The 24,904-nt window shown below is 40.7% G+C and overlaps 2 protein-coding genes across 7 annotated transcripts in view; one reads left to right on the top strand and one right to left on the bottom strand.

Moving 5' to 3' along the window:
• SH3D19 (SH3 domain containing 19) overlaps positions 1-24,904 on the bottom strand; it is a 198,073-nt gene that overhangs the window by 147,752 nt on the left and 25,417 nt on the right. The gene's annotated exons all lie outside the window — the stretch shown is intronic.
• Positions 2,935-18,150, top strand: PRSS48 (serine protease 48). The gene is made up of 5 exons (XM_050791165.1): positions 2,935-2,986; positions 5,638-5,800; positions 8,000-8,265; positions 8,986-9,155; positions 17,490-18,150. The coding sequence occupies exons 1-5, from the start codon at positions 2,935-2,937 to the stop codon at positions 17,877-17,879; spliced, it is 1,041 nt and encodes a 346-aa protein (XP_050647122.1). The 3' UTR covers positions 17,880-18,150.

The raw sequence follows: 24,904 nt of genomic DNA, 5'->3' as shown, positions 1-24,904 counted from the left end.
AGGTGAAAAATACTAAGAGTCATTATATAATGAAAAAATCACAGTTAGTGGCAGAAAACCAGAGCGAATACATAAACCAAAAAAAAAAAAATTGGATATACAAAACAAGAACCATTAAAAATGTATACAGAAACCATCACAAATGTAATAGTAGTAGGAGATTTTCATTCCAGTCAAGCAGACACAAATGAAAACAAGTGAATCTGAAAAACATACATTTGGTAAAAATTCATGGTGTAGCAGTGTTTGCTTAAAAAAGCAAATGAAGAGATTTCTTTTCATGTGTTCACTTCTAAAATCTTTTAAAATGTATTTAAAGAGGTAAACATCTTTATGCTACTTTATTGAGATATAGCAAACCTGGCATCTGCCCTGCCACAATAGCACCTGCTTCTAAGATGGCCATATTTCTGCATCTCCATCTTCTCACCTTCCCATATAAGGGTACTTACCCCAAGGACAGTTAATCTATGGCCATGAACCTATAGCCTAGTTAGAAAAGATAATCTGTACCAAATAAGACGTCTTGGGAGTCTGAACTGAAAACAGGGAACAACTTGAGCAGTTTATAGTAGGACAGAAAGAAACGACACGGAATGTGGTTGAGCCATATTAATAGCAGAGAACCAGAGAGAAGATCCTGCTATGAGCTCTTAAGCTATCAAGAATCCAGAGCTCCTTTCAGCTCTGGTCTTCAGGGTTGTCCTATGGCAGCTCCAGGTGTCCTTGTTATCCTGTTCTTATTGTTCCATAGACATCTACATAAGTTTGCTAGGGCTGCTGTAACAAAGTACCACAGACTAGATGAACTTAACAAACAGAAATTTATTTTCTCACAGTTCTGAAGCATGGAAGTCCAAGATCAAGGTAACAGCATGACTGGTTCTTTCTGAGGGCCATGAGGGAAGGATTTGTTTCAGGCATCCTACGCTTGTAAATAGCTGTCTTCTCCCTCTGTACATGTAACATATATGACATTTCCTCTTCGAAGGACATCACTCAGATCAGATTAGAACCCAACCTAATGACCTTTTTTTAATATAATTACCTCTTTAAAGACCTTATCTCCAAATATTGTCATACTCTGAGGTATGGGAGTACAGTTAGGACTTCAAGATACATTTTTGAGGAGACATAATTCAGTTCAAAACAATAGCTTTAAAATAATCTCCTCTTGATTTAAGCTAGCTTAAGTGAGCTTCAGTGGCCTGTAACTGAATAGTTCTTACCAAAATAGCTACATTTTCTGGTCTTCCATTATTATTTGAGACAGGTTCTTTCTGTCACCCAAGCTGGAGCACAGTGGTACAATCATAGCTCATGTAGCCTTGAACTACTGAGTTCAAGTGATCCTCCTGCCTCAGCCTCCCAAGTGGCTGGGGACTTCAGGTGCACGTCACCACACAGGCTAATTTTTAAATTTCTGTAGACATAGGTATTGCCCAGGCTGGTCTCAAACTCCTGGCCTCAAGGGATCCTCCCAGCTCAGCCTTTCAAAGTGCTAGGATAACAGGCGTGAGCTACCACACCCAACCACCTCTATTACTGTTATTATTTTTTTACTTTTAATTTTTTTTTTTTTTTTTTTTTTTTTTTTTTTGAGATGGAGTCTTGCTCTGTCACCACGCTGGAGTGCAGTGGCGCCATCTTGGCTCACTGCAACCTCCGCCTCCCAGGTTCAAGCAATTCTCCTGCCTCAGCCTTCCAAGCAGCTAGGACTACAGGCGTGCACCACCATGCCCAGCTAATTTTTGCATTTTTAGTAGAGACGGGATTTCACCAGGCCAGGATGGTCTCAAACTCCTGACCTCAGGTGATCCACCCGCCTCGGCCTCCCAAAGTGCTGGGATTACAGGTACGAGCCACCGCGCCCGGCTTATTACTTTTAAACTATTTAATGTTTCTTTCAAGCATCTCAATATTTTAAGTTGCAAGACAGCAGTAACGTTTTAATAGTTCATTGAATTCTGCCTCTACAGACTTAGCACCCTATAAACAATTGGCACAGAAAGCAAAAGGCACAGTGAAGATTTCCGAGGCAGATGTTGTGGTGTACCACCCAGACCACCCTTTGTAGCTGAAGCATTCATTCCCGTAGCAGCTAGGAGTGTTGGCTGCTGACAGTTCACAGATAAGTCCTATCCCAAGAACTGCCAACAGAGCCACCTCACCCAACGTAATGCCCCCTCCTAGGAAGTGGCCTGCATCCAATTGTGCAGACTTCTAAGAGCCCATCCTTCTTAGCTCAGAACAGAAAATCTCTGAGGGCCACCTCAGCTTCAGAGAAACTTGTGAGATAGGCTGAGGCCTCTGTTGCAAATGCATCACAGTTCAACTCCCCCTCTAACCAATCCTACTACCCACCCAAGAGGTGCTGATCCTGAGACCACTCTAAAATAAATTTCCTGCATACAAATCTCGGTCTTAGAGTCTATTTCCCAGGAAACCTGACTTGCAGTGCAGCTAACACTATAACAGAAATGAAAACGAACAAACAAAAAAATGCAGAAAAATTCACCAGATACTGGGTTCATTTCCTCTTTTCCATTTCTTGCTTTTAGAGAATCATGTCCACCTTCTATCTCCTTGCTAGAGACAGGGTCCTGTTCCTTCCAGTGCCCTCAAGCAGCCACTCCTCAACACCACAGGCAGAAACCCCAGACAGCAGGGGGACAGCAGGGGGTACCGCAGATCCCAGTTCCTCCGGGACAGCAGGGGGCGCCGCAGACCCCAGTTCCTCCCCTGGGTCCTGCAGCTGCACTTCTGAAGTCTGGTCCCTTCAGGATCTGGCAGAGGGTGAAGACCAAAGGAGAGGAGGAGGTGAAGCAGAGGAATCCGTTTAGGAGGAGAAACTAGTTCTGGTGGCTCCCCACTGGCCTCTTCCTGGGAGCCTGAGTCCAGGAAGCAGGAAGTGCTGGCTCTGAGGGCAGAGACATGGGCCCTACTGGCTGTGCCTTCAGGCTGCTCCTTCTGCTGGGGATCTCAGGTGAGTGCCAGGGTGGGGTTGGGAAGGAAGAGGCAGAGGATTTTTACTCAAGAAGGCATCATATACAACAATGTGACACTTCACCCATGGGATGTTACTTATGAGTAGTATGGCCTGAGAAGGTCCTGAGAGGCTACTATATACCCAGCACCGTTCCAATGCTCCTGATTGGAAATAGCAGTACACACACACACACACACACACACACAGGATCCCTATCTTCGTGGGACTAATCAATGCACATATTAAATGTATAAATTATAAGGCATGTTAGAAGGTAATAAGTACTATGAAAGGAAAGGAGCATCTGAAGTACAGGGGCAGGAGTGTTGCAATCTTTAGAAGGGTAAAGAAGGCCTCACTAAGAAGTCATTTGAGCAGAACCAAAGGAGATAAGTAAATTAGCTAAGAGGATCCAGGAGAAGAGCATCTCAAGCAGAGGGAACTGGAAGAGCAAACACAGTTCAATGATTTCAGGTATACACTTGAGCAAACACAGTTCAACGATTTCAGGTATACGCTTGTTCATTTATTTTTCTGGTCCACAGGGATTTATAAGAAGGGTATACTGGCCAGGCACAGTCGCTCACGCCTGTAATCCCAGCCCTTTGGGAGGCCAAGGTGGGCAGATCACCTGAGATCAGGAATTCAAGACCAGCCTGGGCAACATGTCGAAACCCCCATCTCTACAAAAAATAAAAAAATTAGCGGGGTGTGGTGGCAGGCACCTGTAGTCCCAGCTACTCAAGAGGCTGAGGCAGGAGAAGTGCTTGAGCCTGGGAAGTGGAGGCTGCAGTAAGCCGAGATAGCGCCACTGCACTCCAGCCTAGGCGACAGAGTAAGACCCTGTCCCCACAAAAAACAAAAAACAAAAAGGGTATGTCGAGAGAGCAAAAAACTTAACAGGTGGCAAAGAAGAAAGATACACAAATACTGCAAAATGCCAATTCAGTTAAACCAAATAGCACAAAAGTAAACAGCTTGCAAACCTCAACTGCATCTGAGGGCATCATTGTATTTATAAACTAACACACTTCATATTCCTGATGGTGACTTTGAATCAAGTTAAATTTGAATCTTCACAGAGCATATATATATATATTTTTAAGAGACAGAATCTCATTCTGTCACCCAGGCTAGAGTGCAGTGGCACAATCATAGCCCACTGCAACCTCAAATTCCTGGGTTCAAGCAATCCTCTCACCTCAGCCTCCCTAATGGCTGGGACTACAGGCTTGCGACCACACCTGTTGTGTTTGTGGCCCAAAAGAGCTGAAGACAAAAGAAAAAAAACCCTGACTGGTATTTAGGAAGTGATTTGCGAAATATAAGAAAAGTCTCTAATATAGCACCTGTCTCCAACATTCCTTTTTCTACTTCTATGCCCTGTCTCTGGTCATCCCTAGTTTGGGAGTCCAATGTGACCTAGGGTTTCCTTCTGCCCTGCCTATCTCACCACCATTTTTTCCTTTTTTTTTTTTTTTCCAGACAGGGTCTTGCTCTCTCGCCCAGACTGGAGTGCAGTGGCATGATCCCAACTCACTGCATCCTCCACCTCCCGGGCACAAGCAATCCTCCTGTCTCAGCCTCCCAAGTAGCTGGGACTACAGGCATACACCATCACACCAGGCTAATTTCTTTATATTTTTTTGTAGAGACGGTGTTTGGCCATGTTGCCCAGGCTGGTTTTGAACTCCTGGACTTGAGCAATCCACCCGCCTCAGTCTCCCAAAGTGCTGGGATTATAGGTGTAAGCCATGGTGCCCAGTCAATCTTACCACTTTCATTTGTCTGTTGGTTCATTTATGTAGTCATGCAAATATTCACTGAGAACCTGTCGTGTGCTAGATACCAGCTAGAGCTCACACTTGTATGCAGTGTGCTGTTGTCAGTATCCACTTCTCATCGATGAGGGAACCTCCACAGATAAAGCTGTGGTCCAAGTGTAGGCTGACCTGCCAAGGCCAGCGCCCTGCAGCAGCATCCTGGCCACCTACAACACGGCTTGAATATACAGGTCACCAGCACACTGGAGAAAGCAGAGAGAGGGAAATGTGGAAATCTTTTTTTTTTTCAATTTTTTTTAGAGACCTGGTTTCACTATGTTGCCCAGGCTGGTCATAAACTCCTGGCCTCAAGCACTTCTCCCACCTCATCCTCCCAAAGCACCAGGATTACAGGCATGAGTCACTATCCCTGGTTTAAAAAATAATAATAAATTTTAAGTTAAATTGTGTTTCATGTATGCTGCTAAAGGCAGCTAAATATGTTTGTGAAGGTTCCCACTAATAGGTAGAAGCCATTTGAAAATGTTGGCCTTTAACACCAATCTGGAAAATTTAAATATAAAGGAAGTTTCTCTGTTCAGTGAATCTAGATATTAGATGTGTTATTATGTATTAATGATACCCTATTTCTTCCTTAGGGTCTTGCTCATGCTCTTTTCCCAAAAAGAAAGAGCTGCAATCAGGTGAGTAGTCTCCATTTTGAGCCCAAGACTGCTGGGTGTGGAACCAGAATAGGATAGAGTATGGTGTCTAGGGAGGGTTCAGGTCCTAGGAATAGATGGGAGTTTGGGAATGATGATAAGGTGGGGACCAGAGAAAAAGGACTCCTAGGTTTCCACATTTCCCTTTCTTCTCTTTCTCTAGTGTGTGGGCGACCTGTATACTCAAGCCGCATTGTAGGTGGCCAGGATGCTGCTGCAGGGCGCTGGCCTTGGCAGGTCAGCCTACACTTGGACCACAACTTTATCTGTGGAGGTTCCCTCGTCAGTGAGAGGTGGATACTGACAGCAGCACACTGCATACAACCGTGAGTTCTAGCTGGCAGCCAGCACACAGACAGGTTGTCAGTGAATATTTGCAACACTTCATGGATGAACCAACTGACAAATGGAAGTGGTAAGATAGGTAGGGTGGAAGGAAACCCAAGTCATGTCAGACTATCAAACCCGGAACATCTAGAGACAGTGCATAGAAGTAGAAAAAGGAAAGTTGGAGACAGGCACTATATTAAAGACTTTTCTCATTTTTTGCCAAATCACCTTCTAAATACCACTCAGGAGATTTCTGTCCTAAGTTTTTTGGGGTCATAAACACAATCTGAGCTCTAAGAGCCACTGCTGTGAGATAAGCAACTTGTGATGTGGTCAGTGTCCCTATGGAGAGGCCCATGTGGAACCCACATCTCTAGTCAACAGTGAGAAGACCCAAAGCCTACCAACATAAGTGACTTTGGACCCAGATCGCCCCAATAAGATGACTGCAGCTCACCTTGATTGCAGCCACATGAGAGACCTTGAGTCAATGGTACTCAACTAAGTCACACCTGATTCCTGACCCATAAAAACTATGAGATAAATCTTTGTTGTTTTAAGCCACTAAGCTTTATGATAACTATGCAACAATTGATAACTAATACATACAGAAATTGAAATTCCAGGACTCTTCAATAACAACACCGAAAGTTCCAATAAAATAAGCCAGGTGTGGTGGCTTGCACCTGTAATCCCAGTTACTCATGAGGTTGAGGTGGAAGGATCACTTGAGCCCTGGAGTTCAAGGCTGCAGTGAGCTACGATTGCGCCACACATTCCAGCCTGGGTGACAGAGTGAGATCCTGTCTCTAAAAAAAAAAAAAAAAAATTAAGTTTTTAAAAAACTCAAAAAAAAAATAGAGTAATAACTTCAAAATGCTAAAAGAAAATTATTTCCAACTTAGAATTCTACCCATATGCAAACTATCAATCAAATGTGGGATAGAAGTAAAACATTTTCAAATATACAAAGCAGCAAAAATGTTACCTCTCATACACATTTTCTCAAGAAGTCATAGGAGAATCTGTTCCACCAAACTAAAGGGGGAAAATAGGAAAAACAGGAAAACACAGAATCCAGACAAAAGGCAAATGAAACACAGAAGAGAATCCCTAAGAAAGTCATAAAGGATAAAGAAAGTGCCAAGATGATGGCTGTGTCGCAGCCCGGCTTAGAACAAGAGGGCAGAGGGCTCCAAAAAAAGGTAGTATTGATAGAATGCCTGACAAGTTTGAACAAAATGAGAGGAGATTTACACTTCTGGTAGAGAGTCTGGGGAATGAGACTGGTGATGAGTATAAAGATAAAAACAAAAAACCAAAGTGAGCCCACTTACCAACTCCAGGAGAAGCAAAAGGTTTTACAAGAAATGTAATCACCCAATAGGACCCAGTAGTGAATAATGTTTACATAGTCACAAGAACAAACACATTAATGATCTAACAAAAAGTTATGATAACACTGGCTAGTAGGAAGGGTGGAATGGAAGTGGGGCGGGGGGGGAGGGTAGAAAGCGATGTGTAAGAAAGCTCAGTCCTCACCTTCCACACTAGGAACTCAGGATTCTAAAACTGAAAAAGAAAAATCAAGAAACAGGTATACACAGGGTTTCTTGAAAACACTTGAAAATTACTAAGAGCTAAAAGAGTTGAAAGTCATTGCCTCTAAATAGTTTGAACTGAGGGTGGTGGGGCAGATAACTTGTTATTCATTATTTATTTATTTATTTTGTACATCTTATCAAACTACATACAAATAAATATACTATTTAACTGTGTATATGTATTAACTGTGGTTACATTTTACTTTAAAATTTTATTCAGAAATGAAGGTCTAGTGCTCAGAACAGGAATCAGTATGGACAATAAACAGCAATGTCTATTAAGCATACAGGTGATAGTTGAAACCATGGAGAATGGGAGAGGTAAATGAGACAACCGGAGAGAAAATACAGGACAAAACTCAAGCCACAAACCTCTAGGAAGAGACCACAGAAAGAGTGGTCAGGGAAGGACAGGGAGAGAGAAAGAGAGGAGAGAAGGAGACAAATCAACCCTAGTTGAGGTTGGAAGCACCACGGTTAATTCTCAGTTGGCTACCCTCCTTTCTTGACTAGATACTTAGTGCTACATATAGGCAGCTTGTTCTGACCCAGCTGCAGGCCATAAGCAGGCCTCCTTTCTTTTCTCCATAGGACCTGGACTACTTTTTCATATACCGTGTGGCTGGGATCAATTAAAGTAGGTGATTCAAGTAAAAGTGTGAAGTACTACGTGTCCAAAATCGTCATCCATCCCAAGCACCAAGATACAACAGCAGACGTTGCCTTGTTGAAACTGTCCTCTCAAGTCACCTTCACTTCTGCCATCCTGCCTATTTGCTTGCCCAATATCACAAAGCAGTTGGCAATTCCAGCCTTTTGTTGGGTGACCGGATGGGGAAAAGTTAAGGAAAGTTCAGGTGAGAATGGGCAGAGAGAAGGGTTGTTTTATATGTCACCCTCTTGTACTCCAGAACATTCCTATTCTAGGCATATCCTTACCATGGCAAATATTTTTCAACAAAACCAGATCAATCTAATGATATTATCTAAAAGTTTTTAAATAAAATATCTTTTTTGACATTTATATTTTTATGTTATTTACTCTTACATCTTGCAGAGTCTGGCTATAGCTGGAAGAGCAGATACTAAGAATTTAAACAAATAACTACCTCTCTCAAACAGAGGTTAACAAGCCTGATTTAAAGTTTGGAGACAGTTTAGTGTTTTTTAACTGTTTTTAAAGTTTTGTGTCAACTCTTTTCCAGGTTGGAGTAGAGACAAGACAGGAACTGATCTAGAAGCAAAAAAAAAAAAAAAAAAAAAAAAAAAAGGGAAAGGAAGAAGTTTTAGAATCCTTTAGAATACTCATACCTTTACTCATTCAGAATTTGTCAGCAGTACTCGTTATTTAGAACAATGACTCAATTTAAAAAACCTCAAAGCAGCAGAAATAATTTAGAATTACTGAGTTTTAGATGTAAGTGTACCAAAAGATCCAACCATAAGCAAATATGATGGGAAAGGGATTGTAAGCTGCTTTTGGATTCCCATTCAGAGACCTCTGCACATCATGACTGAGTGCTGCCCCTGCACTTTTCCAGGTTGCTTTAATCTTTTGTTCCTGTCTTCCTCCACAGATAGTGATTACCATTCCACCCTTCAGGAAGCAGAAGTACCCATTATTGACCGCCAGGCTTGCGAACAACTCTACAACCCCATCGGTATCTTCCTGCCAGCACTGGAGCCAGTCATCAAGGAGGACAAGATTTGTGCTGGTGATACTCAAAATACGAAGGATAGTTGCAAGGTCAGGGTGTGCTCTTGAGAATTTTTTCCTTTAAACATGAGATCTTAATTCGGACCAGGTTTTCCTATCTGTAAATAACAGTGGATTGGGGGTCAGGAGATGAAGGTTCTAAGAATAACTCTTATGTTACCCTGGACAAATCACTTAACTTGCATCTGTGAAATCAATTTCTTCAACTATAAGACTATTGATCTAGACCAATGTTAACCACTGGTCATTGGACTTTTTTTTTTTTTTTAAATTAGACAGAGCCTTGCTCTGTCACCCAGGCTGGAGTGCAGTGGCATGATCATAGCTTACTACAGCCTCCAGCTCCTGGGTTCAATCAGTCATCCTCCCACCTCAGCCTCCTGAGTAGCTGGGACTACAAGCTCACACCTCACCAGGCCCACATACTTTTTTCATTTTTCTGTAGAGATGAGGTTTCACTATGTTGCCCAGGCTGATCCCAAATTCCTGGCCTCAAGCAATCCTTCCTCCTTGGATTGCTGGACTTTTATAGACTTGTATATTTTCATAAGTATATTATGAGGTTGAAGCAGAATTGCCAACTTTTAAATTTTTTCAAGTAAGAACATTTCATTCTATGCCTAAAAGATGTCGTTCTATTGTCTCCTGGTCATAACTGATGAAAAATCAGCCATTATTTGCATCGTCATTCCATTGAGAGTAATGTGTTGTTTTGCTCTGGCTGCTTTCAGTATTTTTTTCTTTACCTTTGATTGTCAGCAGTTTGAACATGATGTACTAAGTGTGGTTTTCTTTGCATTTATCCTATTTGGGGTTCACTGAGTTTTTGGTTTTTTAAGTCTATTCTTTAACACCTTTCACCAACACTTGGAAATTTTTCAGTAATGATTTCTTTGAAAACTATTCTGCCTCATTTCTCTCTCCTCCCCTTCTAGATGAAACCATAAACTTGTTAAGTTATACCTTTTGGTATTTTCACACAGGTCCATTTTATTTTTATGTTTTTCTCTCTGTTCTTCAAATTGGATACTTTTAAATTGATCTATATTGAAGATCACTGCCTCTTTCTGCTGTCACTTACATTTTACTTTAAGTCCGTCCAGTGAAATTTTTATTTCAGATTTTTTATTTTTTAGTTGTAGAATGACCATTTGGTTTTATTCTCTCCTTCTCTCATCCACACATACTTTCTAGATCTCTGCCAAGATTTTCTATCTGTATATTATAAATATTTTCCTATACATGTGTTGATCACAGTTATAATAGTTGCTTTAAATCCTTCCTGCTAATTCCAAAATCAATCTGAGTTATCTCAGGGATATTCTCCAACAATTGCTTTTTCTCATGAGTAGCATTTTCCAGTTTATCTTGGAAAATATTTTCCTGTTGTTTTGTTTGTTTATTTTAATACCTAATCATTTTGGAATATATCCTGGACAATGTCAGTAGCATGGTGTAAGGAGTACAGATTGTTATGCTTCTCTAAAGAATGTTGATTTCCTGTTTCAACGGGAAGTCAACTTGGCTGACCTCAAAATCCAAACTCGATCTCTCCTGTGATAGGCATCAGCAGTTATTTTAGCCTTAGATGAACTGCTTGGAGTCTAACCTACACATGTGTGTAGTTCAGGGTTTATTCAGAAATTTGAGCAGAGTTTATATGCAGAACTTGGGACTCTCTCTCTCTGTGGCTCTCTCTTTTCTGGTATATTTCCCTTCATTTTCTGACTGCTAAGGTAACTTTAAACTCTATCCTCTGATTCCTCAAGTCAGTAAGACTGTGGGTTTCTGTCTAAGTTCCAGTTACTATGCATGATAATAACTGGGGCCTGCTTTAAGGGAAAAATCATTTTTTTAAAAAAAGAATGTCATCCTTTTCTTCCAAGGATTGACTCTAGTTTCTGCCTATCAGCCACTCTTCACTGCCTTCAGAGAGTAGCCTTTTATATGCTGTCCACAATTTATAACTGTTATCCGAAGCAGTTTGTCAGAGACAAGTCACTCCCATAAGAAATTTTAAAAACAGAAAGAGTCCTAAGAAGCGCAGAATATACTTTCTTCTTAAGTGCCCATGGAACATTCTCCAGAATAAACCATATGCTAAGCTGTAAAACAAGCCTCAATAAAGTTGGAAGGATTAAAATTATACAAAGTATATTTTCTAATCACAATGGAATGAAATTAGAAATAAATAAGAGAGAAATATGGAAATTCACAAGTATGTGGAAGGTGACACACTGCTAAATAACCAATGAGTCAAAGAAAAAAAGAATCATAGAAAAAAATTAAGAAATATTTTGAGAGGAATAAAAATAAAGAAACAACATACCAAATCCTATGGATACAGCTACAGCAGTGCTTAGAGAAACATTTATACATGTAAATGCCTACATTAAACAATAAATCTCAAGTCAGTAACCTAATCTTCCATATAAGACACTGGAAAAAGAAGTTCAAGATCAGCCTGGGCAACATAGTGAGACATTGTCTCTACTAAAAATTAAAAATTAAAAAAATTAGCTGGGTTTGGTCGCACAAGCCTGTAGTCCCAGCTACTTAGGAGTCTGGGGCAGGAGGATCCCTTGAGACCAAAAGTTCACATATGTAGTGAGCTATGATCACACCACTGCACTCCAGCCTGGACAACATAGCAAGACTCTGTGGCTCTGTCTCTTAAAAAAATAAATACATAAATAAAATTTTAAAAGCCTGGGTGTGATAGCTCATACCTGTAATCACAGCACTCTGTGAGGATAAGGTGGGAGATTTTTTTTTCAGCCCAGGAGTTCGAGACCAGCCTGGGCAATATAGTGAGACCCTGTCTCCACAAAAAAAAAAAAAAAAAAAAAATCAGCCAGGCATGGTGGTACACTTGTAGTCCCAGCTACTTGGGAGGATCATTAGAGCCCAGGAGTTCAAGGCTGCAGTGAGCTATATTTGCACCACTGTGCTCCAGGCTGGGTGACACAGTGAGACCCTGTCTTAAAGGGGCGGGGAGGGGGGGAGGGAAATAAAAAAACTAAACCTAAAGAAAATACAAAGAAGGAAATAAGGGATATAGTGGAAATTACTGAAATAGAGAACAGAAATACAATACAGAAAATAAACAAAAGCAAAAGATGGTTTTTAAAAAGATCAATAAAATTGAAAAAAACTTTAGCTAAACTGAGCAAGAAAAAAAAAAGACTCAAATTACTAAAGAATAAAACTGGGACATTACTACTAACCTTACAGAAATAAAAATAATTTGTAAGACACTACTATGAATAACAGTATGCCAAAAAATTAGATAACTAAGATGATATGGACAAATTCCTAGAAACACATAAACTACCATAATTTACCTAAAAAGAAATAGATGGTCTGAATAAACCTAATAAAAAGTAAAGAGACTGCATTTGTGATTGAAAACAAAAAAACAAACAAAAAAAACTACCAACAAATAAAAGACCAGGTCCAGGTAGATAAATTCTACCAAACATTTAAAGAATTAATACCAATTCTGGCCACATGCAGTGGCTCATACCTGTAATCCCAGCACTTTAGGAAGCCAAGGCGGGCAGGTCACTTCAGGCCAGGAGTTCGAGACGAGCCTAGCAAACATGGCATAACCCGTCTCTACAAAAAATACAAAAACTAGCCGGGCATGCTGGCATGTGCTTGTATTCCCAGCTACTCGGGAGACTGAAGCATGAGAACTGCTTGAATCTGGAAGGCAGAGGTTGCAGTGAGCCGAGGTCACGCCACTGCACTCCAGCCTGGGTGACAGAGTGAGATTCTGTCTCAAAAAAAACAAATAAATAAATTTTAAAAAATAATAATAACAATTAATACCAATTCTACACAAGTTCTTTTGAAAAATAAAAGAAGGAACTGGGCACAGTGGCTCACACCTGTAATCCCAGCACTTTGGGAGGCTGAGGTGGGCGGATCACCTGAGGTCAAAAGTTTGAGACCAGCCTGGCCTACATGGTAAAACCTCATCTCTATTAAAAATATAAAAATTAGCCAGGTGTGGTGGCGCATGCCTGTAATCCCAGCTACTCAGGAAGCTAAGGCAGGAGAATCACTTGAACCTGGGAGGCAGATGTTGCAGTAAGCCAAGATCATGCCACTGCACTCCAGCCTGGGTGACAGAACAAGACTCTGTCTCCACAAAAAAAAAAAAAAAAAAAAAAAAAGGAACACTTCCCAACTCATTCTGTGATCAGTATTACCGAGACCAAAACCTGATAAAGGCATCACAAGGAAGCTATAGACCAGTATCTCTTATGAATAGAGGTGCAAAAATCCTCAATGAACCAAATCCAACAACATATTAAAAGGATTATATATACCTGAATGCCAATTTCCTGTTTCAACAGGAAGTCAAGTTGGCTGACCTCAAAATCCAACTGCGGGTAATTACAAATGGGTATGTGGATTCTTTTTAGGATGTGGTGACTTAAACCTTGTAATCCAGCACTTTGAGAGGCCAAGACGGGAGGATCACTTGAGGTCAGGAGTTCAAGACTAGCCTGAGCAACACAGTGAGACCTCGTTTCTACCAAAGATTTTTAAAAATTAGCCAGGTGTAGTGGCATACACCTGCAGTCCCAGCTACTTGGTAGGCTGTGGTGGGATGATCACTTGAGACTGGGAAGTCGAGGCCACAGTGAGCAGTGTTTGTGCCACCACATTCTAGCCTGGGAGACAAAGTGAGACCCTATTTCTCTCTTTTTTTATTTTTCAAAAAAATAAAAATAAAAAGGATATACCATAAACAACTGGGATTTATCCCAGGAAACTTAGGTTGGTTTAAAATCCAGAAATCAATTAATGTTAATATACCATGTTCTTAGAATAAAGAGCAAAAACATATGGTCATGTCAATAAATATGGAAAAAACATTTGATAAAAATCCAACAACCCTTCACGTTAAAAAACAAAACAAACAAAAAAACACTCAACAATGAGATGAGTGCAGTTTTTCTACTCGATCAAGTGCAACTACAAAAAAACCCCAGCTAAAATACTTTGTGGTAAAAACCTAAATGCTTTTGCCATAAGGTCAGGAAAAAGACAAGAATGTCTACTCTTGCCATTTCTATTCAACATTGTACTGGAGGTTCCAGCCAGAATTAAGCAAGAGACAAAAAAAAAGACATCCAGATTGCAAAGAAGGAGTAAAACTATCTCTATTCAAAGATGACATGATTTTATAAATAGAAAATCTAAAGGAATGCCACCTCCCAAAAATTAGAACTAATAAACACATTCATCAAAACTGAAGGATATAGGGACAATATACAAAAAGCAACTGTAGGCTGGGTGTGGTGGCTCACGCCTGTAATCCCAGCACTTTGGGAGGCCAAGGCAGGTGGATTGCTTGAGTTCAGGAGTTTGAGACCAGCCTGACCAACATGGTGAAACCCTGACTCTACTAAAAATACAAAAACTTGCTGGGCGTGGTGGCGGGGTGCCTGTAATCCCAGCTACTCATGAGACTGAGGCAGGAGAAACACCTGAACCCGGGAGGTAGAGGTTGCAGTGAGCTGAGATCTCGCCACTGCACTCCAGCCTGGGCGGGGCAACAAAGCGAGACTGTGTCTCAAAAAAAAAAAAAAAAAAAAAAAAAAGGCAACTGTATTTCTATGTAGTTGCAATGAATAATCTAAGGAAACATGTAAGAAAACATTATTCCATTTATAATAGTTTTAAACAGAGTAAAAGAGGCCGGGCGCGGTGGCTCAAGCCTGTAATCCCAGCACTTTGGGAGGCCGAGATGGGTGGATCACGAGGTCAGGAGATGAGACCATCCTGGCTAACACGGTGAAACCCCGTCTCTACTAAAAAATACAAAAAACTAGCCGGGCGAGGTGGCGGGCGCCTGTAGTCCCAGCTACTCGGGAGGCTGAGGCAGGAGAATAGTGTGAACCCGGTGGGTGGAACTTGCAGTGAGCTGAGATCTGGCCACTGCACTCCAGCCTGGGCGACAGAGCAAGACTCCGTCTCAAAAAAAAAAAAAAAAAAAAAAAAAAAAAGTAAAAGAGGAATAAAGTTAATATTGTTTAAATTGCAGTATTATCCAAATGGATCTACAGATTCAATGTAATCCCTATGAAAACCCAGCTGGTTTCTTTGCAGAAACTGGCAAGCTGATCCTAAGATGCATATGGAAATTCAAGGGGCGCGAAACAATCTTGAAAAACAAGAAACAAGTTGAAGGACTCACATTTTTCATATTTCAAAACTAACAGTAATCAAGACAGTGTGGTATTAGCATAAAGAGAGACATATATAGATCGATGAAATAGGATTGAGTGTATAGAAATAAACCCTTATACTTATGGTCAATTAATTTTAAACATTGGTATTGAATCAATTCAATGAACAAATAATAGTCATTTCAACAAGTGATGCTGGGACAAATAGATATCCACATGCAAAAGAATGAACTTGGACCCTGACCTCGCCATATACCAAATTAACTCAAAATGGATCTATGACCTAAATATAAGAGCTAAACTATAGCACCTTTAGGAAAAAACATATAGGTAGGTCTTTGTGACCTTGATTAGGCTACATTTTCTTAGATATGTTATCAAAAGCATAAGCAACAACAAAAAAAGATTAGAGTTCTTCAAAATTCAAAACTTATGCTTCATTGGACACCATCAACAAAGTAAAAAGGTAGCCTATGAAATGGAAGAAAGTATTTGCAAATCATATATGTAAGGGATCTGTATCTAGAAAAAAGAACACTTGTAACTTGATCATAAAAAGAACACAATTTTTAAAAGAGCAAAGAATTTGAATAGATATTTTTCTAAAGATATACAAATGTCCAATTGTCATAAAGATATGCAAACGTAGAGAAATTGGAGCCTTCAAACACTGTCGGTGGTAATATAAAATGGTGCAGCCTCTTTGAAAAACCGTTTGGCAGTTCCTCAAAGGTTAAATATAGAATTACCATATGACCCAGAAATTCCACTCCTAGGAATATGACCAAGAAAGATAAAAATATGTCCATACAAAAACTTGCACATGAGCTGGGCACAGTGGCTTCCACCTGTAATCTCAGCTACTCAGAAGTCTGTGGCAGGAGGATCGCTTCAGTCCACAAGTTCAAGACCAGCCTGGGCAAAACAGGGAGACCCTGTCTCTAAATAAACAAACAAAGAAAAAACTGGTACAAAAGTGTTCACAGCAGCATGATTATTATTTTAGAAACAGGGTCTTGCTCTGTCACCCAGGCTGGAATGTAGTGACAGGATCATAGTTCATTGTAAACTTGGCTCAAGCAATATTTCTGCCTCAGCTTCCCGAGTGGTTGCGATGACAGGCATATGCCACCACAGCAGTTATTTATTTATTTATTTATTAGTTTGTTTTGTAGAGACAGGGTTCCACTAGGTTGCCCAGGTTGGTCTCAAATGCCTGGCCTGATCCTCCTGCCTTGGCCTCCCAAGACACTAGGATTACAGACATGAACCATCATGCTGGGCCATAGACGCGTTATTTATAATATAATAGCCCAAATAACGGAAGCAATCACAATGTCCATCAGGTGATGAATGCAGAAACACCAAGTGGTACATCCATACAACGGAATATTATTCGGCCATAAAAAGGAGTGGAGTACTGATACAACATGAATAAACCTTGAAAAGAATGTGCTAACCAAAACAAGCCAGACACAAAAGGCCACATATTACATGATTCCATTTATATGAAATGTCTGAAATAGGCAAAACCATAGAGGCAGAGAGTGGACTACTGGTTGGCCCAGCTGGGAGGGCTGGGAAGAAATGGGGGTAATTATGAATGGGTATGAGGTTTCTTTTTAGGGTGATAAAAATGTCCTAAAATGGGTTGTGATGATGGTTGTACAACACTGTAAATATACTAAAAACCACTGAATTGTGTAGTATGTAAATTATATGACAGTAAAGCTGTTATAAAAAAGAAAGAGAACAAGACTGGAAGACTACTACCAACTTCTATCACTATCATTTTAGGTAAGAACTGATTACTTAGCACTAAAAAAGAACAGTAAGAACAGGAAATTAAGGCAGTTCATTCATTTGAATAAATTTATCTTTAGTGAAAAAATCATCCCATTAGTTTTATTTCTCTTTTTATCACAGATAAATATTTTGAAATTACTCATCTATTTCACTAAGGTCCCTGACAATTTCAATTCTATGATTCTAAAATTCCTGTGATCTCTCCCTAAAGCAGTGATTAGTCTAGCTCCCTGTAGAGTTCCACAGCTGCATGGGTCTCATGGCCAGGTTTTAAAGAATTCTCCACCCCTTATTACTACTCTCTTCTTCATGCCTCTTTACACTATGCTCATTACCTTTATTTCTTCCTTAGGGTGATTCTGGAGGGCCTCTGTCGTGTCACATTGATGGTGTATGGATCCAGATAGGAGTAGTAAGCTGGGGATTAGAATGTGGTAAATCTCTTCCGGGAGTCTACACCAATGTAGTCTACTACCAAAAATGGATTAATGCCACTATTTCAAGAGCCAACAATCTAGACTTCTCTGGCTTCTTCTTCCCTATTGTACTACTCTCTCTGGCTCTCCTGCAACCCTCCTGTGCCTTTGGACCTAACATTATACACAGAGTAGGCACTGTAGCTGAAGCTGTTGCTTATGTACAGGGCTGGGAAGAGAATACATGGAGATTTAGTCCCAGGGGCAGAGAACTCACAGGAGAACCACTGGTAACCCTGGATGACTTTATTCACAATTTGAAATGATTTTGTTTTTAAGGTTCTTGATTTTGTAAGTTTTGGGGTTGGAATGTGAAGAGTTAAGAAATAAAGCTGCCACTTTGTACATTCTATGTCCCTGACTAATGAGTCTTCCAAGGCAGGAAGGATGTCCTTTATGAATAAGTATTTGTAGACACAAATTAAATAGCTACTACAGAGGCAGGCAAGTATCTGTGATGACACAAGAAAATATAATAAGGGTCCACCTCGTGCCCATGGGTTGCATCATGGGATTTTAGTCTATTATTTCTCACCTCCTCTACTATCTTTAACTTCCCTTCTAACCCCTGCTTTACCCCTCAACTGTAATAAGAGGGCTAATAAAGAATTCATATAAAGCCAACTCTGGGCACACTGCCTAGGGATTAGCTAGCCCTGCTCCATAAGCAGCAGTAAAAAAAGAAGAAAAAAAGAGAGATGCAAACATGGGTCAGGCATGTTGGCTCACACCTGTAATCCCAACACTTTGGGAGGCCAAGGATCATCACTTGAGGCCAGGGGATGGAGACCAGCCTGGGCAACACAGCCCCTGTCTCTATAAAAGAAATAAGAAATTAGTCAAGAATAGTGGCTTGTGCCTGTGGTCTCAGGCACTTGGGAAGCTGAGGTGGAAGGATAGCTTGAGACCAGAAGTTTGAGAATGCAGTGAGCTATGATCACATCACTGTACTCCAGTCTGGGTGACAGATCAAGACCCTGTCTTTAAAAAAAAAGAAAAAGAAAAAGAAAAACAAAAAGAAAAGAAGGAAGGAAATGCATATATGTAGTTCAGCTCTGTATTTTTCTGAAGTCTTCACTTTTTAAAATACCAGTGTGACCTACTACCAACAATGGATTAATGCTATGATGTTAACAGCTAATCTGGACCTATCTAAGTGGTTTAACTTCACATCTATTAAAAAAATACTTTAAATATTTAGAACAAAGGAAATTATAGAAAAGAGCATTATATCCCATGCTTCCTTTGTTAAACAATCACATGACGTATCCTATTCCCTTCTATACCTAGGCCGCCAGAAACTCAAGAGCTAACTTTTGAACTCAACTACAATCATTATCTTCACCATAGATTTTTCTGGTATAATTTCATTCATATTTCTTTCTTTTTTTTTTTTTTTTTTTTTTTTTTTTTTGAGACGGAGTCTCGCTCTGTCGCCCAGGCTGGAGTGCAGTGGCCGGATCTCAGCTCACTGCAAGCTCCACCTCCCGGGTTCACGCCATTCTCCTGCCTCAGCCTCCCGAGTAGCTGGGACTACAGGCGCCCACAACCGCGCCCGGCTAATTTTTTGTATTTTTAGTAGAGACGGGGTTTCACCGTGGTCTCGATCTCCTGACCTTGTGATCCGCCCGCCTCGGCCTCCCAAAGTGCTGGGATTACAGGCGTGAGCCACCGCGCCCGGCCCATTCATATTTCTTTAAGTCATCCTTTATTTCTCATTTAAATGAACTTAAGTTTTATTGCATCTGTATCTTTTACAAGATATGGCTCCTTTTATAAAAAAAAATTTGAAAGTTTTTGAAAGTAAGTACACTTTGGCTTACTTTAAGCTTTAAGCTACAGGTGGCTCACACCAGTAATCCCAGAACCTTGGGAGGCCAAGGAGAGTAGATCACTTGAGGTCAGGAGTTCGAGACCAGCCTGACCAACATGGTGAAACCCTGTCTCTACTAAAAATACAAAAATTAGCCAGGCATGGTGGCGGGTGCCTGAAATCCCAGCTACTTGGGAGGCTGAGGCAGGAGAATCGCTTGAACTCGGGAGTTGGAGGTTGCAGTGAGTCAAGATCCCGTCACTGCATTCCAGCCTAGGCGAGAGAGCAAGACTCTGTCTCAAAATAAAATAGAATAAAATAAAGTACATTTAATGGACATACATTTAATAGACAGTAACGGTAGATTTGGGAACTTAAAATTCTTGCTAACAGTTAACCCCACCTGGGTTAGTAGCATCTGGATTGCCTTTATAGCCTCCTAACTAGCATTTCCACATCCTTTCTTATGCCTTCCATTTACACCCAACTCCATTTATTCTCCTCCACAGCATTCAGATTAGTGTTTTAAAAATAAAAATAATTTTTATACCTCTCCCCTTTTCCCCTGCTTACAGCACTTCAAAGGCATCCTCCTGTTGCTCACAGAATAAGGACCAAAACCCTTATTGTGGCCTACAAAGCCCAGCCAATCTGACCCCAGCCTGTCTCTTCAGCCTCATTTGGCTCACTTTCCAGCCTATTCTCTATGCTTAAACTTCTTTGAACGTTCTAAGCACCCTTTCAGCACCAGACTTTTGCATCTGCTATTGCCTCTCTCCTGCTGCCCTTGTCTAGTTATTTCTTACTGTGCCTTCGGATCTCAATTTATCCTTCACTTCCTCAAGGAAGCCATCCCTGTCTCTCCTAACCAGGACAGGTCCTCCTAATTCTCATAGCACTATGGAGCCCTCCTTTACAGAACCCAACATAGCTATAATTGAACATTCATTATTTGTTGTCTAATTAACATATGTCTACCTTATCAAATTGTAAGTCCACAAAAAAGAATTTTTGTTTTTATCCACCACTGTATCCTAGTCTCAATAAATATTTGTTGAAAAAAATGAATGAGTAATAAACATCAATTCAGCTTATTTGTCTCCCTAACTACACTGTGAGAACCTGGATATTGCTTATGGAGGTAGCCCAGTACCTGAAACAATGTTTTGCACAAAGTAGGTTTCAAATATCAGTTAAATACAAGGATGAAGGATGAAAAGAATGCTCCAATGCAATTCTCTTCCTCAGGCCTCTCTGGCCATAAGGAACAAAGGATGGAAAAAATTATACAAAGTAGGTAAATTGAAAGGTAGGTAAATTGAAAGGTTTCTCAGTGGCAAGAACTCAAGCTAACCAGGATCTGGAATGATGCAGAGGGCAAAGCAAAATGGCAGCTGAGAGGAAAGAACAAGAGACAAAGAAAGGAGGGGTAAAGACAGACTTCAAAGAGAAAAGAGACTATCATCAAGAACCAGAGAGGAACAAAGAGAAAGCACACAAGTATGTGGGCCAGGATGACACAGCAAGGGGACATAAAGATCAAGAAAGCCAGGATTCCTATCAATCCTATCACTGTTGAGTTTGAAATTGGAAGCAACTGTTCCACAGCGTAGGATCTGGCAACATTTTTCTCATCAACAAGGAGTAGAAACTTGGAGGGACCAGGCCATGCAAGCGGAAAGAAAGGAGTATCAAGAGAATAGGACATAAGATCTCACTATCTTGATCACTACTGGGTGGATGCACCAAGGGTACGCACCTAACATAACAGTTGCCCAGGGGGTGGTGGGGCAGTTAGCCCAGCATCATAGATGCACTCAGTATTGGACAACACAACAGACCCTCCTCTGGAGAAGTTCAAATGTGAGCCATATAGTATGTCTACGTGCACTCAACAGTATTAAGTGCCCTCCATGTACCAGGTACCATTCTAGGCATGGAGGACACTACAGTAAATATAACACGTCAAGCCGGGCTTCAAGTAGTTTACATTGCAGTGGAAGACAGACAATAACCAAATGCAAAATAAATTCATATTATAATGTCATGTACAAGAAAGGCTGATAATAAAATAGAAGAAGCAGATAAGAGTATCAGGATGGGAAATTCCACCTTAGACAGGGTGGTCAGGGAAGGTTCTCTGAGGAGGTGACATTTGATAGAGGCCTAAACAAAGGAGGGAAGCAAGGACTAAACGAAGGAGGGAAGGTGCGGCCGAGTGAACAGCGAGTACAAAGGTTCTGAGGTTAGGTGGGTGTGAGGAAGAACAGGCCGGTCAGCGTGGCTAGGACACTGTGAGCAAAGGTGGAAAGGTGTATGAACTGAGACCAGAAAGAAAGGGAGCAGGGGCTAGGTCCTGCAGAAGCTACTAGGCCTCAGTAAGGACTCCGAATTTCATTCTTAGTGACATGAGAAGCCACTGGTGAAGTGAGAGCAAGGGAATGATTAAAGAACAGAAACGAATCCCACACCACTGCTCATGGGAATATGCAGAGGCCAGGAAGGGGCCAGGATGGCAAAGAGGGCAGTCAGATGGTAGCAGAGTCAGAACAAAAAGCTGAGAGAAAGAATCAGACACCAAGGCACTGAAGTAGAGCTGAGTAAAACAAGGACTGCTATAACCTGAACATCAGTGAGTTTCCACATGAGGCTATGTGCTATCTTATCATCTTCCCCTATTCTTTATCTGCACTGTCCTTAGAGTAAGGCCCCATTTACCAAGTGACTTGAGAAAGGTACAGCCCAAGTTTTCTAGCATTGACTTCGGAATTCATCACCAAGACAGCTAACTCACTTCCTGTTTGTTTTCTTCTTATCCAGACAAGTGTTCTCATTTCTTCATCCCATTTCCACCTCAAGGCTTTATTTCCTCTGTCCTCTACACCTGGAATACCTTTCTTTTGATACCTCAACCCACTTATTTCTGCCCATTGAGTAGAAAAAGGAGGCAGTGAACATCTAAAAAACACATTAGAAGAACCCTAGAAAATGGTTTTTAGGCTGGGTGTGGTGGTTCACGCCTGTAATCCCAGCACTTTGGGAGGCCAGGTGGGCGGATCACGAAGTCAGGAAATCGAGACCATCCTGGTTAACATGGTGAAACTCTATCTCTATTTAAAAAAACACAAAAAATTAGCCAGGCATGGTGGCGGGCATCTGTAGTCTCAGCTACTCAGGAGGCTGAGGCAGGAGAATGGTGTGAACCCAGGAGGTGGAGCTTGCAGTGAGCCAAGATCACGCCACTGCATTCCAGCCTGGGCGATAAAGTGAGACTCTGTCTCAAAAAAATAAAATAAAATAAAAATAAACATTTGCATTCACAAAACAAAATTATCAAGTACTTACTGGTAACTAATTTAATCAGTAACACCAGAAATGAGGAGGAAATAAAAGGGACATCTTTACTTTTCTGGGACTCAATACAGCATTTCTGCCTTAAAAATGAATATAAATTTGCAGAATATTTTATTCCGTGGAATATCTGATTTTAATATGCTTCAATTTTCATTTCACACATCTTGAGGAATTTTAATTAAGGTGAGATTTTAACAAATAAAGGTTGCTAAAAATCCTATGAGCAATCTTTTTCCTAAACGTGGGGAAAATTTGTAAATTCAGTTATTTCCTGATCCTTTCACAATGGACTACTTCAAGTATGACCCATTTTTTTCCTATATTCCACTAAACTGTAATGTTACCCCAAAAATGTGAGGACATAACGGAAAAAGGATTCAGAATAATAAAATGTCGAAGCTGTATTTTGATAATATTTCGACAGTGAATGTTATATCTTTTCAGATGTCTGACTTCATCCTCTCCGCCCAACTGTATATAGTTTATCCACACCCTAGAAATCAGCTCCCTGAGAACTTTTTAAAATACATTGTTTCAGGAAATGGAGGAAGGGGAGGAGTCATTCAAAATAATCAGAAATCAGATTACTTCATTTTCTGCTATTGATAATTGAGAAGAAACATTCACTGTCTGAAGAATAAAAAAAATAGAAATCTTTAATGGAAATTCTATTTGCCTTCCAGGATAATTATCCTCTACCAACCTAAATCCTCTCCACTGTCTACTACTATGTAAGCCTTCACTTTCCATCTCCATGTAGTTGGATAAAGTAATTGGAATCTAGTCCTGTGGCATTTTGTGTACCATTCTCATGACACTCAGCCCACATAGCCTTGTACTATAATTATCTCTGAACACCAAGGAGTGAAAAGAATAGGATAGGATGAGGGCCTGTGGCTCCAGAATGCTAATTCTACTCTGCTTTTAGTGAAAATTAGTGAGAGGAAGACAAATCTAGAGACAGTTGGGTAGTAGAAGCAAGATAACATATTGATTGGATTTGGATGTAATTTAATGAATTGGATGTAGATGGTAGAAGGAAAAAATAAAAAGAGAAATTAAGAATGACCATAGGTTACTGGCCTGAGAATGTTGTACCATTAAATAAAATGAGGAAGGCTAGAGGAAGAATAGATTTGCCAAGCTAAGAAATCAAATGGTGGGCTAAACAATGGCCCCTCTAAGGATGTCCATGTCCTAATCCCCAGAATCTGTGAATATGTTACTACATCTAGTAAAGGGGATTTTGCACATATGATTAAGTATCCCGAGATGGGGACATTATCTATATTATCTGGTGGGACCAATGTAATCAATCACACGGCTTCTTATAAGAGTAAGATAGGAGGATCAGGGTCAGGGATACTAGTGAGAGTATGCAGAAGACAGAAGGATGGAGGCAGAAAGAAGAGAGGAATGAAGATGCTACACTGTTGGCTTTGAAGATAGAGCAAGGGGCCATGAGCCAGGGAATACAGGTGGCCTCTAGGAGCTAGAAAAGGCAAAAACAGGATTCTCTCCTAAAGTCTACTGATTGAATGCAGCCCTTCCAGTACCTTGATTTTAGCTCAGTGAAACTGCTTTCAGCCTTTAGACCTCCAGAATTACAGGATAATAAATTCTTTTTTGTTGTTTTTTGAGACGGAGTCTCACTCTGTCGCCAGGCTGGAGTGCAGCTCAGCATACTGCAACCTCCGCCTCCCGGGTTCAAGCAATTCTCCTCCCTCAGCCTCCCGAGTAGCTGAGACTACAGGTGCCCGCCACCATGCCCAGCTAATTTTTGTATTTTTAGTAGAGAAGGGTTTCACCATGTTGGCCAGGATGGTCTCAATCTCCTGATCTCATGATCCGCCCGCCTCGGCCTCCCAAAGTGCTTGGATTACAGGCGTGAGCCACCGCGCCCGGCCAAATTCATCTTGTTTTAAGCCACTAAATTTGTAGCTAATTTGTTATAACTGCAATGGGAAACTAAATGCAGACATTTTAGAGTTGAGAGGCCTATTAGATATCCAAGTAGAGATGCTGAATAGGAAGTTTAGGGTTCAGAAGAGAGGGCAGGACTACAGAAATAAAAGCCTAAGACTCTGTTTGCATCATGGACCCTCTTCTCCATATCACCTTAAC

The sequence above is a fragment of the Macaca thibetana genome, chromosome 5, assembly GCF_024542745.1.
Source record: "Macaca thibetana thibetana isolate TM-01 chromosome 5, ASM2454274v1, whole genome shotgun sequence".
NCBI lineage: Eukaryota > Metazoa > Chordata > Mammalia > Primates > Cercopithecidae > Macaca > Macaca thibetana.
This window is presented reverse-complemented; position numbering and strand designations above follow the sequence as displayed.

What these genes read in the sequence shown, in the direction of transcription:
- PRSS48 (XM_050791165.1), top strand. Translation starts at nt 2,935, where the DNA reads ATGGGCCCTACTGGCTGTGCCTTCAGGCTGCTCCTTCTGCTGGGGATC. An exon ending in GCAGCACACTGCATACAACC is followed by an intron (nt 5,801 to 7,999) that starts GTGAGTTCTAGC and finishes TTTTCTCCATAG; the next exon opens with GACCTGGACTACTTTTTCAT. An exon ending in ATACGAAGGATAGTTGCAAG is followed by an intron (nt 9,156 to 17,489) that starts GTCAGGGTGTGC and finishes TTTCTTCCTTAG; the next exon opens with GGTGATTCTGGAGGGCCTCT.